The 14,094-nt window shown below is 51.3% G+C and overlaps 1 protein-coding gene across 6 annotated transcripts in view; it reads right to left on the reverse strand.

The window, feature by feature from the left end:
* GGT1 (gamma-glutamyltransferase 1) overlaps positions 1–14,094 on the reverse strand; it is a 97,472-nt gene that overhangs the window by 51,346 nt on the left and 32,032 nt on the right. For 2 of the 6 annotated variants that reach the window (XM_039505358.1, XM_039505357.1), the window contains exon 2: positions 7,620–7,754. The exons of 3 other annotated variants lie outside the window; for them this stretch is intronic. In XM_039505358.1, the coding sequence (XP_039361292.1) occupies positions 7,620–7,660 (41 nt within the window). In that variant the 5' untranslated portion in view covers positions 7,661–7,754. Of the gene's footprint in view, positions 1–4,420; positions 4,463–7,619; positions 7,755–14,094 lie in introns of those variants that run through there. One more of the 6 variants, XM_039505362.1, reaches the window with a different exon arrangement.

Here is a 14,094-nt window from a genome sequence, read left to right on the forward strand (position 1 = left end):
GTACTTGCTACTTAATGTCAAACTTCCCGATTGCCATAAGGAGCTGTTTAGTGACTGATTCCTGTTAAAGTCTACTAAGGTGGGAGGGTGCTGAACCCACAGTAATGAGGGCTGTTTTCATGGGTAACCAAAGTCCACTCTCGGTAGCTGCACAAATCCACTTTCTTTTCTGTCCAAGACCCAATAAGCCCCATTATGGTCAGTCCCAGCAGCAGAGTCAAGACCTCAATGGACCCAGATGCTGTGAGCTGGACTCTCTTAGCCTCTACTTCCTGCCCCTCATTCTTTCTGATGGGAGCTATTGGCATTAAATAGGATCTTTATTTCTGAAAAGTTCATTCACTCCCGCTCCTAACACTGCCCAGGGGATAGTAGTTATAGCTCATTCTAGGTTGATCTATCACAATTAGTGTCTATGGAAAGTATTGCGAGGGCAGAATCAAAAGACGACGACCTTAGAAAGGGAAGAAGCAGCAGGATGAGCACTTAGCGAACAAAGACTGAGTTTGCCACCGCTGTCCTCAAACAGTACAAGAGACGGGCTGCACCAGGGGATGGGGTAGACTCATCCCCAAGGCCAAAGCACGGAAGCACATGTTTAACTTGCAGCACATGCTTAATTCCCCATGACTTCGGTGGGCCTTAAACCCCTGCTGACACGACTGGCTGATTTGGTGTGAAACTGGGATAGTGACCATGAAGTTTATAGACACAGATGGGAAGCTTCCCATTGCCACCTTCCCATTCTAAAGCAGCAGGAGAGCCCCTCCCCCGGACCTTAGAAAGTGAGGATCATGAGACAAAATGTTTAAACGTCGTTCTGATTGGACGGACCAGTCAGGCTGGGTGTGTGCAGCAGGCCAGCTCCTTTGGGTAGAACGTTACCAGAGCACGTAGCATGGACAAGTGCTAATGCATCCGTGGGAATATGGGCAGGGCTCCCCTGCCCAAGGGGGCAGCCCAGTGCCTTTCGCACTCCAGCAGCGCTGAGTGCTCGCTCACTAACAACATGCAGACCAGGAGAAGAGAGACTCAGCCGCGGAGCTGCCTGTCTAACCTCCCATCTCCTGTATTAGGATTTATTTAACAGAGCTGCCCAGGAGCCAGGGAACTTTACACAGCAAGTAGAGGCAGTCTCTGTCCCAAAGGGCTTGCAACCTGAGTTGCTCGGTCTGCCTTCGTTACTATATAGCGTGTGCATACACACCACAGGTGGGCAGACGGACTGACAGCTGTGCTGTAATGGTGCGGGGTCCCACGACGATTGGGGTGCAGTGAGTCTGAGGTGAGTGTGTTGCTCACCAGTGGAGGAGCCATGACAGCATATGCTCTTAGCCAGCGCTGGATTGAACAAGCGCCGATCACGGTCAATCCCATGCACGACTCCATTCCTTTCTGGGCTTTGCGGTTTGTTTCGTCAGCTGCGTCAGCACCTCCAGCTGAGCACAAAAGAAGTTGCTACAGCCCCACCGCCTGTGAGCAACAGTGGGCCTGATACACCCGCACCGGTCACAGCTATGCCAATGAGCTCCCGCCATGGGGGAGGCTTGCTGCAGAGTCACTGAATTCAAGAGCCTGCCTGTGCCTAGGTCTGGGATGAATGCCAAGGAGGAACTTTTGCTGCTTTTCACCTGCCTTGATCCATGCCTGCTGCTGCTGTTCCCATTGCCAGCGGGGGGGAGGGCGGGGGGGGGGGGGAATCCCTTTACCAGACTGTAACAGGATCTCTGGGGAGGATTTTACTGCTGTTTGTTTTAGCAGACTGCCAGGGCTGTGGGTAGCTGGCAGCCAGTGTGCCAGGGACACCTGCACTTCCAAGCCAGCTGCCACAAGACAACCAGCCCCCTTCCCACGCACTGTCAGTCTGGGGCCATCACAGCTACGCACAGGCTGATAGAAACAGTACGCCAACGTGTGCATTGAGATGTGCTAAATCCCTTTGGGCAGCTGTGGAGGGGTCCCCTGGCCTGCAAAAACAAACAAAGAAAACCTTCTGGAGGACTTAGGGATGCACAAGTTTGGAAGACTAAGACCTACATAGGAATCAGGGGATCCCCCAGTGACCAGCGCTGAGGTGCATAGACGGCATGTGCCTCTGTACCTGCTCTCTACCCACAGCAGCCCTCTAACAGGCCTGGACCAGCACAAACCAGCCAGTGCCACCAGACCCTTCCACAAAGGGCCCCCATCACGGTGTGGTGTGGAGAAGCACTCAGGCATGTGTGTGAATGTGTCAGACAGTGTTCGTCTCCCCTTCCCACTGCTGGCCTGTCCCCCTGTACTCCCAGATCTGGATCCTCATGGACCCCGCCATCCCGCCCCCTCCACATGATTTCCTGTGAGGTCAGAGGCCGCACTCCCCAATCCACAGCCCCCCTGCAGGAATCTGTTGGGTTTTCATCCCAGGATCTGGCCCTTTGATGGAGTTCTGATACAAGTGCATCTGAAGGGCACTCACGCTGTGTTCACTCAGGCAGTTCCCTGCTGAGATTCCCAAAGAGCTCCACGTGAGTACAGCCCAGGGGAAGGCCTGTGTGGAGACGCTTGTGTCAAGCTGTCCTGCAGTGGCTCAAGATTGTGGGTACCAACCTCCGGCAGACTGTTAGGAAACAGGGAACAAACTCCCAACTGGCTGTGAATTCTATACTTAGATTTCACCAACCAGTTCTCAAGCTGTAACCTCCTCAGGGACTAGAACAGCCTTAACGTGGAGTCACAGACAGGCTCTTTGGGTACGCCCATCTATCTTGCCACCCAGGTAAGCCTGCCTTTGTCATAGATGGTCCCTTACACCAATGGTCACAGTGATATTTAGGTTACTCCCAGTCCCAGAGGACCAGCCAGTTATCGCAGGTCAATGGTACCTTAGATCTCACACCAAAGACAACGCCTGTAGTCAATCCTATAATAAACTATCTAAAGGTTTATTATCTAGGAAAAGGAAACGAGAGTTATGTACAAGGTTAAAGCAGGTAAACAGTTATACACACAAAAATGAGTTCCCATCTTAAGTTTCAAAAAGTAATAGAGGCTTCTAGAATAAGCAAGCTCTATACGTCCTTTATGGCTAACCCAGGCTAACCACTGCGGATCTTTTGCTTATGCCTAGCAATCCTTGACCCCCGGTGTCCAAGCAGCATTTAAAAAAAAGTTTCTTCTTTATCAGACTTTTTTCCCCCTCCCCCCTTCTGCCTTGGGCACCAAGCCTCTGCTATGGAAAGAATTCACTTGCATGACTCACCTTCATGGGGGGAGGGAAGAGTAAACAACAAAGTCTTTTGTCCTCTAACATTCCACACTAGTCTGTCTGGTGTCCATGGGCCTTCCTGGATGGGCAGAACATAACTCCTTCTGTTGGGACCAGCTTTTCACCTAGTTAATGTCTCTCTCCTGTCTGGTGATTTACAGTCACAGAGGCTTACAATGTAAATGCTCAGATATGACCTTATAATGGGGTACAGATGCTATAAGTGAGATTCATGCATGCAGCAACTTCCAAGCATTCCGTAAGTCTAAAACACATTCTGGTAAGTCTAATATGTGTTTTAACAACACTACCACCCAGGTGGGCCAGGCTGGTTCCCGTTCTGTATTTGTCAATGTTCCGTTGAGACATGAGTATCTGGGCTGCCCGCATCACGCCGCAAAGCACCTGGTGTCTAACGCACATGTAGCATATCCCGAAGCACGTCCTGCTCTTTATTTCAGTTTGTTTTGATAGGAAGCCTGTTATGTCAGGGCAAATTAAGTTACTCTCGACTTATTAAAATCATGTTGCAATTTCTCAACTGATAATTACATGCGACAGCAGGGACTCTGCGTTCATTCTAGGCAGGAGCCCTGGCTAGAATTCAACCAGCTGAGTCAAGCTACAAGGTGCTTCCTGGCTCTGACGGGTTCCCCGCCAGGGTGTCACCAGGAACTGGGGTACCACTGAGCCCCCTTGACCCACCAGCCTGGACTCTCTTTACACTGTACTGCTATGACCAGCCCTCTGCCAGCCTCCAGCACACGTACAGGTGGTGACACACCCAGCTGCAGTTACATGCAGACAGGTTCTTTAACCAGCCCCTGCATGGGAAGGCAAGGCACAGCTAGGGCACTTTCCGGTTCCTAAGACACGCTCCCCCTCTCTGAAGGGTAAACCCCAAATTATACCGTTCTGTGCTGCACAGAGAACTGTACAGCCCCCTTCCTCAATGTGGAGAGGAAATATACAACAGCTCCCTCCCCCGAGTTGATTTCCACACACGCTGGTTTTAGACAAAGCAAAAGCAAGTTTATTAACTACAAAAGAATCGATTTTAAGTGATTATAAGGGATAGCAAACAGATCAAACCAGATTACCTAGCAAATAAACCAAACCGCAAACTGACCTTAACACACTAGATAGGTAGGATATGAATTAGCAAATTCTCACCCTGAGTGAAAAACAGGCTGGCAGATTCTTAAGGCACAAGCTGCCCTGGCTTTGCAGGTTGGGTTTCCCAGGTTTTCATACACAGGCTAGAAATCTCTTTAGCCTGGGACCATCACTTCCCCCTGTTCAGTCTTTATTCCTCAGGTGTTTTCAGGTGTGGTGTTGTAGGGAGAATGAGGTCCCATCATGATGTCATTTCCCCCATTTTATATCTTCTTCCCACTTGCTGGAAAGTTCTTTTGCTGTGACCTGGGGCAAACCGTTCCCATTGTGTAGTGCTATCTCTGAGAGGTTTCTATTGTACACAGTCCCCAGGGTAATCCTTGTGCTTGTGTACATTTCTGCAATAAGCCATTAACATTGTTTGGCCTTTTTACTGTTGTACCTGAAAGGCTGCTGCTTGTGGGTGTTTTCAACCTCACAATGAAGCCAAACTTCATAACTTCACATAGGAGGATAGCACTTACAATCCAACGAGAGAGCACTGTCTAACAGATCAAGACTTTTAGAATGATACCTCACAAGGCAGACTTTGTGCAAAACGTATCCTAATTACATGACAGTGGTGCATATTGGGGTGCCATCCACACTGGGAAAGCTGCCAAGTTGATTTGGGCTTAGCAGCCACATTACCTAAACCCAGCCTCAACTCAACCACTTTCCTAGTGGAGACAGCCACAGCAGTGATGAGAGGGAGGATACGGTATGCACAGAAAGCACCTTCTCTGCACTAGAAGTGCTCCCTCCACACCCAGTTCAGCCGTCATTTACAGCCAGGCAACCTTAGCGAAGTCACTGGTCTTCCATATCAGGGTTGGGGCACATTAGGGGGAAAAATGTAACCTAGTGGACGGAATACTGGACTGGGACTCAGGAGTTGTGGGTAATATTATTGGCTCTCCCACTGGCCTGCTGGGTGATCTTGGCCAAGTCACTTCACTGCCCTGTGCCTCAGTTTCCGTGTGTGTAAAATAGGGATAGTGATGCTGAATTCCTTTGTTAAAGACCTTTGAGATCTATAGATGAAAAGTGCCAGCTAAGACACAGCAAGGTGCTGGTGGATACTGTGGTGGAAACCTCTGCTGTTTCTGCAATCCCCCACTGCCTTGTACCTTTTAGCACAGAACTACCTGCAGCAGGTGTTGCGAGGCCTGAGAGGGGACACGGTGAACAAATAGCCCAAGATATCAAGACAATAACAGAGGAATTCTGCAGGCATGTGAGAGGTAGAAACTTTCTGGAGAACCAGCGCTGTGACTGCACCTTGTGGAAACTAAGGGAACAGCCAAAGAGGTCTCAGGGATTGCAGGTGAGCTAATTTAGCTCTTTGCATCAATCTTCACCACAAAGAAACACCTACCCCAGATTACTCTTGCCAGGCAGGAGGGGTGGGGCCTGACCGGAGACAGAGAGATCAATAAAGAGCTGATGGAACAACCTGAGAAATGAGGGCCCAATCCTATGATGAATCCCTAGTGGGCACAGCATTTGCTAATAAGAGTAGCCTACCACCTTCCACGCCGAGCAGCATGGGGCCCGGATTCAGACAAGCACTTAAACACACACACAAACTTTAATCCATCCCAATTCAGGAAAGCACTTAAGCACACACTTAACTTTAACCATGTGTTGAAGTCCCACTGAAGTCAATGGCACCTTCACAACTCAATAGGACTTAAGCAAGTCCTGAATGCTTGCCTGAATCAGGGCCTCTGATTCCAGGATCAGCCTCTTACACTACCATCAATCACCAAGATCACACAGCGCGCCTGTGAAAACGCTGAAGGTACTAGCAAATGAAGTTGCTGAGTGATGAGTTAAACCAGCTGCTACCCTAGAGGACCAGAAGTTGATCAATGTGTTGTAACTTTTTAAAAAGCTTAAGGGAGCTCCCAGGAATTCTAGACCAGTGAGCCCTACCTAAGTACTGAGAAAATCATTAGCCAGAGTTATAACCCTGGTCTGATCAGTGCAGTGTGACAGGCCAAGCCAGCAGGGTAAATTGGTGGCTATCATTTATTAGCAAAACTGGATAAAATGTGTACAACTGCTGGGTATGATCCATAAAACTCTTTGATAAGGATTTTAATAAAGTGTCCCAGAAGGGGCTATTGAGGACCCTTGGTAACCATAGACTGTGATATCCAGACCTGTCCTGGACTAAAAACTGGTTAAAAGATAGGAAGTTAAAGGGTATAGGAATAAATGGCCCGAGCTCAGCGTGGGGAGTGCTTAGGAATGGGTTGCCCTATGGCTCAGTGGGAGCTGTACTCCTCAATATATCTATTAATGACCTGCAAGAGGCAGTGTTAATGAAAGGGCTGAGCATACAAATTTAGGTTATCAGACCCCGGGGAAGTTTGCAAACAGCTCATGAAGAGCTTGAAAAAACTGGAAAATGGGGCAATATGATGGCAGATGATCCGTGCATGGTGATACCTGGTGGGAAACAGCTCACCAATGCACACCGATGGGTTTGGTTTAGGAGCTCTTTTCACCCAGCACAAAAATCTCTCTCTATCAGTGTGTGAAGACATGCAGTAAGATGCTGACGCAGGAGGCACTGTATGTGTCATCCGGATCCTGATAGCTCCTAATTCATTCTCTCTTATCCACAGCTTATAAATGAAATTGTGTCTGGGAAGGGGAAAAGGTATTTCTTTGGAAAGGATAAAGGGGACCTAGGAGAGAGTTAAGAATCAGAACTGGCAAATCAATCAACCGCCGCCGGAGTTCAGTGCTTAAAAATAATACTATAACTCTGTCTGTGCTGCCTGGATAGGAAATGGCGTAACAGAGACTGTGCTGGCCAACCTGTACTCATGTTTAAAAAAACAAAAAAGTGTTTTCCAGTCTAAGGCAGCTGCTTATAGCTCGGATGGCAATAGAAATGACAGCTAACCAGACAGAACAATTCCAGATCAAACTGAGGTAGGTCATTTCATTTATGATGATGGGCACCTGCAGCTGGCATGCTCAGACCGTGCTAAGGTAATTTAACATCTCAAAAGCAAGGGCAAGATCAGTGACAGCAACAGATTTTCCCCTTCCTACTTACAAAATCCAGCAGCAGCCTAGTATCCTGGCCACTCCAGCTATGTGTGCTGTGGGCATGTTACCTGAAACCTCACAACATACCCACCTCCTTCCCCTTTCCACCCACCCCTACAAACACACCTGGACACACACACAAGCCTACCTGGAGCTAGGTCTGATTTTTCCACAGAGTCTGTGTGGCATTTCACAGGGTGTTTTCAACACATCACCTCACTGGCAGGTGCTTCCCTGAAGAGAAAGGAGACTTCTTAAGAGCAACTTCCTTCTGTCTGTTCTCCTGAGGGTGAAATAGACAGGCTTAAATAACTTGCAATTCCTTGCCTGGACACTAGATGGCATGTGCCATGAGTTGTAGGAAATTTAAAGGTGACCTGTGGTTTGGTTGTTTGTTTGTTTTTTTAAATGAGCTAATTAGTGTGTAAAGGTACGTACCAAAGGTCCCAAAGGAGACAGGTTACATCAGGTGATCTGCACCTCTAGGCTAGATTATCCACTGCCCTGCTTCTGGTGTGGTGCCTGTGGTATTACACAACTGCTTGGATCTGGTAGCATTTTACAACTCCTTTGCTCTGAGATAAATGACTCAGCAGAGTGCAGGGCGCCAGAGAAGCAGGCCCATAACCTAGGATTTCAGTTCCTGTCTCCTGAAATTAGACTGGCTGGTAGCCCCCACTGTCACACCCCAGCGCGCCGCATGCTGTGATGTCACAGCAATGACGCAATACCGCCCAACCTGGGGCCAGGCCATAGGGGGTGGAGTCAAGTAGTGACATTTAAAAAAAAAAAAAGATAATTCTTGTCATCACTCTTTTGTCCCTCTGACCTTTGCTCTTGGGGCATTGAGTGAAAAAAAAAAGCTTACAAAAATATGACAATACTCCGCAGCTGTGCTGCCAGCTCTTGCAATTGGATTGTCAGTCACTCTTGCAATATTTGGTGCTTTTCTTCCAGTCTCAGCTCCAGGAAACATGCAGCTTGGGGAGAATCTCAACTTTCATTTCAAGTCAAGTAAATGCCCTTTCGGCTGGAGAGAAAAGCTTGAAAATGTGACCCCGGAAGGCTATGACACCGGCAGCAGACCATAAATGGAGCCTGAAAGTAGTTGTTCTTAAAAATCTCGGTATTTTAAGTCAATCTCATGATTTCTGAGGGCCTGACTCGGGACTTTTGAAGGCTTGGAGTTGGCAACACTGGAAAACTCCAAGACTTTTGTTGCAGAACAACCAAAAAACCCCTCTGTGAATTTTATCGGAATGGCTGGCCCGGCTGCCCAGCAAACAGCCAGGACCCAGCCCACCTGTCCACCCCCCAGGAGGGCAGCCTAGGGAGCTGGCCAGGTGGGGAACTGGCCAACTGACCCTCCCCCCAGGAATCCAGGGGTTCCTGGGACCCTAGGTCTGCAGCAGCCCACCAAGCGAACTGACAAGGAGCTGAGGAGCCAGGTCTGCTTAGCAGTCTGCCTGCAGCCTGGGACCCTGGGCGCCTTGAGTCCAAGGCAACCTACTTGGTGGACTGCCCTGAATCAGAGTCACCCTGCTGAGGAGCTGTGAGCCTAGAAGCTTGGTAGCTGGGACTCCCAGTCAGCCCGCCAGGCTGGAGGCGAAGGAGCCAGGCAGGGAGGCAGGTTTCCAAGCCAGCCTGGCCAGTTTCTTCAGAATTGTCCCATTCCTGCAGAACATTCAGTTTTGATGAGCCGGGCTTTGCAGATGGAAAACCATCCCCTCCCAACCAGATCTAATTGCAACAGGTACCCCAAACCCCGCCTGAAGCCTGCTGTGCAAGCGTTGGACCGTGAGTGTATACGTCAGAACTTTTCTTTGTATAAAGGAGCTTGAGATTTAGCTTTTTGAAAATAAGCTGTTACGTTTGAGGCCTGATCTAGTGGTCACACCCAGGAGCCAGGAACCTAACCCTGCCTCTAACATCAATGTCACATCTGGGCCTCAGTTTACCCATCCATAAAATGGGGAAAGTACTACTGCCCTGCATCACTGGGCTGTGGTAATGTTTGTAAAGTGCTTTGTAAAGGGAACACTCTCATTACTAAGCATTACTGGTACCTCTCAGGACAGGCTAGCGACAGGGGAGTGAGGTGTTGATGGCTATTAGAGTTCGCTTGTTTCTATCTAGGCTCTGTTCTACTAACGCACTTGCTGAGATACCAGAAACAGGTGTTGAGGAAGGAGGTCGGTGCTTCCACAGCAGTGTCTACTGTAGGTGCTCTCTTTCCTCCCTGGTTTTCTTTCTTCCAGAAATTCCTTTAAAGATGTAGATGAAGATATTTATGAATGAGCCTTTTGTGACTGATGTTACAAGGCAAACATTGCCTAACACATGTAAGCCAGCTGTATTGAGCACAGGAGGACAATGTACTTTTTATAACATGCAGGTGGGGGAGGCGGGGGGGATGGTACATTGGCCTCTGCTGTCACTGCGTTAGAAATTCCCTTTACTCCAAAGGTTAACATGGTTAATGTCGATGGTGAATGTCATTGGTTCTGACAGTGCCTTGGGAAGCAGGCTCAGTTCATGGTGGCTCTCCAATCTGTGGAAGGCGGGTGCAAGGTAGGGTGACCAGATGTCCCGATAAAATCGGGACCGTCCCGATATTTCGGTTTTTGTCCCGATATTTCGTTCTGCCAGCAGCACTCGGCTTTTTTTTTTCCTTCTCCTCGCTGCTCTGCCAGCAGCACTCGCCTCCCCAGCCCCGGCCCGCTGCTCCGCCGGCAGCACTCGCCTCCCCAGTCCCGGCCCGCTGCTCCGCCGGCAGCACTCACCCTTTTTTTTTGCTCTGCTAGTAGACCACCCCTACCATGTGTCCCAATATTTTCTCCCTCTCATCTGGTCACCCTAGAGCAGGGGTCAGCAACCTTTCCGAAGTGCTGTGCCGAGTCTTCATTTAGTCACTCTAATTTAAGGTTTCGCGTGCCAGTAATACATTTTAACGTCTTTCTATAAGCCTATAATATATAACTAAACCATTGTTGTATGTAAAGTAAATAAGGTTTTTAAAATGTTTAAGAAGCTTCATTTAAAATAAAATTAAAATGCAGAGCCCCCCGGACCGGTGGCCAGGACCCAGGCAGTGTGAGTGCCACTGAAAATCAGCTTGCGTGCCGCCTTCGGCACCCGTGCAATAGGTTGCCTACCCTTGCCCTAGTGCAAGGATAGTGCTCAGATGGAGGAAATGACTAGTGTGACCGGCAGACACTGCATGCGTGTGCAAAAGGCTGTTATTCCACCAGACCTTTGACCTGGAAAAGCAAGGAGAACACTTGCACTAAGAGGCCCAATCGAGCTAGGTATTAACAATGCAAGAGTGTTTGCTGGGACCGGCTGGGCCTGCAGAAGGGATTCACCCCAGCCAGGCCGGGGAAGGCAATCTCAATAGGTTAAGTGAGCACTTCACACTCCGGCTAACGGCACTGCTCTTGCAAACCTAAAGGAGCCAGGGTTCTACACCTTTATATTGCTGAGATCTGCGAAAACCCATTTAGCAAATGCTTCGGGGTGTCCTGCACAGGAGAGAAAGTGTATGAATGGTGGGAAAACAGCAGCTAGCATGGGCCAAATTCAGTGCTGGGGTAAGCAGCATAACCCTATTGGCATTTACTCCAGGACTGAATTTGACCTGGTGTCTCTAGTCTCCCCCGGGAAGAGCCCAAGGTCTGGAACCTAGGAGTGCATGTAATGTGGAGGGGTCCGGGAAGTTAAAGGGAGCCAGTAGCTGACAACGCTGTACAGAAGTGAACCTTTCAAACGCTGCTGGTTTCCAGGCTGCCAGCCCAGGGCTCAGTTTGCCAAACAAGCACCTGTGCTTTCTCCCATGCTGCTCCGTATGCTTGGGAGGAGCAACCAGTCAACATCAGCAACGCTGCTTCTTTAGCCTCTTTTAAATCCCTCCTGTTAGCTCTCCTTTGCCTGGAGATCTATGAACAACAGTCTCATTGTTTCCTTGTGCTCCAAGACCTGCCTCTGGTCTTACACGTCAACTGCAAGCTCCTTGGGGCAGGGATGGTCCTTTCGTTCCGGGCTTGTACCGTCCCAGCACAAAGGGGGCTCCTGGGCTCTACCATACAAGTCATAAACAGAACAACAACAGGGGTTCTGCAGAGGCAGAGGCAGTCACGCTGGCCCGGGGGGGAGCTGCACGTGCCCCGGGTGCTGTCTTTGAAAGGCAGAACGACTCCAGAGACTCTAGGGCAGGGGCAGGCAACCTATGGCACGCGTGCCGAAGGCGGCACACGAGCTGATTTTCAGTGGCACTCACACTGCCCAGGACCTCTATATTATAGACTTAGAGAAAGAGACCTTCTAAAAACATTAAGATGTATTACTGGCACGTGCAACCTTAAATTAGAGTGAATAAATGAAGACTCGGCACAGCACTTCTGAAAGGTTGCTGACCCCTGCTCTAGGGGCAGCAGGCACCTCTCCAGCAGGTGTGATCAGCACTGTCTCAGCACAGCTCTGCCAAGGAGGGGGTGGGCCACGACCCTGGGATCTCCTACCCAAACATGCCCTGCTGGCAGAACTAACCAGGCTCCCCTTGGATTCCCCAATGCCTGCAGACAAGCGATGGCTGCCTACTGCATGGGGTCCCCGGGCACTCTCCCCGTTGCACTGTCATGGGCGCCGACTTATATGGGCTCCTGGGGCTTTAGCCCCAGGAATATTCACAGACAGGGGCTCTGCTCCAGCAATATTTGGAGCTAGGTTTCTCCCCTGCTGTGCGCTGCCGGCAGCCCAGAGCCTTTTAAATCCCAGCCGGGGCAGGGAATCAGAGGGCTCTGGGCTGCCTGCCGCGGCGGGGAGCCCAGAGCCCTCTGATTCCCGGCCGCGGCTGGGATTTAAAAGGCTCTGGGCTGCCCACCACAGCAGGCAGCCCAGAGCCCTCTGATTCCCGGCTGCGGCTGGGATTTAAAAGGCTCTGGGCTCCCCGCGGTTGCAGGCAGCCCAGAGCCCTTTAAATCCCAGCCGCGGCGGTGATTGAAAAGGCTCTGGGCTCCCCGCGGTTGCAGGCAGCCCAGAGCCCTTTAAATCCCAGCCGCGGGTGGGATTTAAAAGGCTCTGTGCTCCCCGTGGTTGCAGGCAGCCCAGAGCCCTTTAAATCCCAGCCGCGGGTGTGAGTTATAAGGCTCTGGGCTGCCCGCGCGGGAGCCCAGAGCCTCTGATTCCCGGCCGCGGCTGGAATTTAAAAGGCTCTGGGCTCCCCGCGGTTGCAGGCAGCCAGAGCCCTCTGATTCCCGGCCGCGGCTGGGATTTAAAAGGCTCTGGGCTGCCCGCCGCAGCAGACAGCCCAGAGCCCTCTGATTCCCGGCCGCGGCTGGGATTTAAAGGGCTCTGGGCTCCCCGCCGCAGCGGGAAGCCCAGAGCCCTCTGATTCCCGGCTGCGGCTGGGATTTAAAAGGCTCTGGGCTCCCCGCAGTTGCAGGCAGCCCAGAGCCCTTTAAATCCCAGCAGCGGCTGAGATTTAAAGGGCTCTGGGCTCCCCGCCGCAGCGGGCAGCCCAGAGCCCTCTGATTCCCGGCCCCGGCTGGGATTTAAAAGGCTCTGGGCTCCCCGCGGTTGCAGGCAGCCCAGAGTCCTCTGACTCCCAGCCGGGGCTGGGATTTAAAGGCTCTGGGATCCCCGCGGCTGCCAGCAGCCCAGAGCCCTTTGAATCCCAGCCTCTGTCCGCTGATTGCCCCCTCCCAGACCCCTGCCTCAACTGCCCCCAGAACCTCCACCCCTATCTAAGCCCCACTGGTCCTTGTTCCCGATTACCCCCTCCCAAGACCCTGCCCCTAACTGCCCCTTGGGACCTCAGCCCCTATCTAAGCCTCCCTTCTCCTTGTCCCCAACTGCCCCCGCCTGAGACCCCACCCAACATTCCCCCCAGGACCGCACCCCCTACCTGTCCCTTGATAAACCTCTTAGACTCCCATGCCTATCCAATTGCTGCCTGTCCCCTGACTGCCCCTTCGAACCTCTGCCCCATCCAACTCCCCCTGCTCCTTGTCCCTTGACTGCCCCCCGGAACTCCCTACCTCTTCTCCAACCCCCAAACCGCTTACTGTGCCACTCAGACCAGCGTATCTGGCTCCATGCAGCTCCAGACAGTTGCTGCCATGCTCCCCCATGGAGCCCACAGCCCTCTCCCACCCCCAGCACCTGCCTTCCAGATTTGAACACCTCAAAATTCAGGAGTGCTCAAGCTCGGTTTGGGCAGCTTTTACTTCATTTCTCCCAAATCAGTTTCCCCTGCAAGGTGCCAACTGAAGGTGTTGGAGAACAGAGAGATCAGGTGGCCTCCTAATGCCTGGAAAAGAGACAAAGGCCGGAGGAGGGAGTGTCAGTGCCTGTGCGGACTTCTGGGAAGTGCACGGTGTGGAAGGGAATGCTGTGATGCTTTGGAACATCTCCATACAAAGCCAGTCAGGACTCTGGGGGAGCCTCCTCTCGGAGCATACTGTCTCCAGGGCAAGAAGCTTACACCTTCCTGGGTCTGACCTCGGAGCATTCAGCATGCCCTTCCACGTCATGCACTTTCCAAAGTGAGTCTGCCCAGGCTGGTCCTGGGGCAACCAGAGGTCGCTGCACCCCAACTCTGCAGTCAGATGTGACTCTCAGCCAGA

Source organism: Mauremys reevesii, linkage group 18 (assembly GCF_016161935.1).
Source record: "Mauremys reevesii isolate NIE-2019 linkage group 18, ASM1616193v1, whole genome shotgun sequence".
NCBI lineage: Eukaryota > Metazoa > Chordata > Testudines > Geoemydidae > Mauremys > Mauremys reevesii.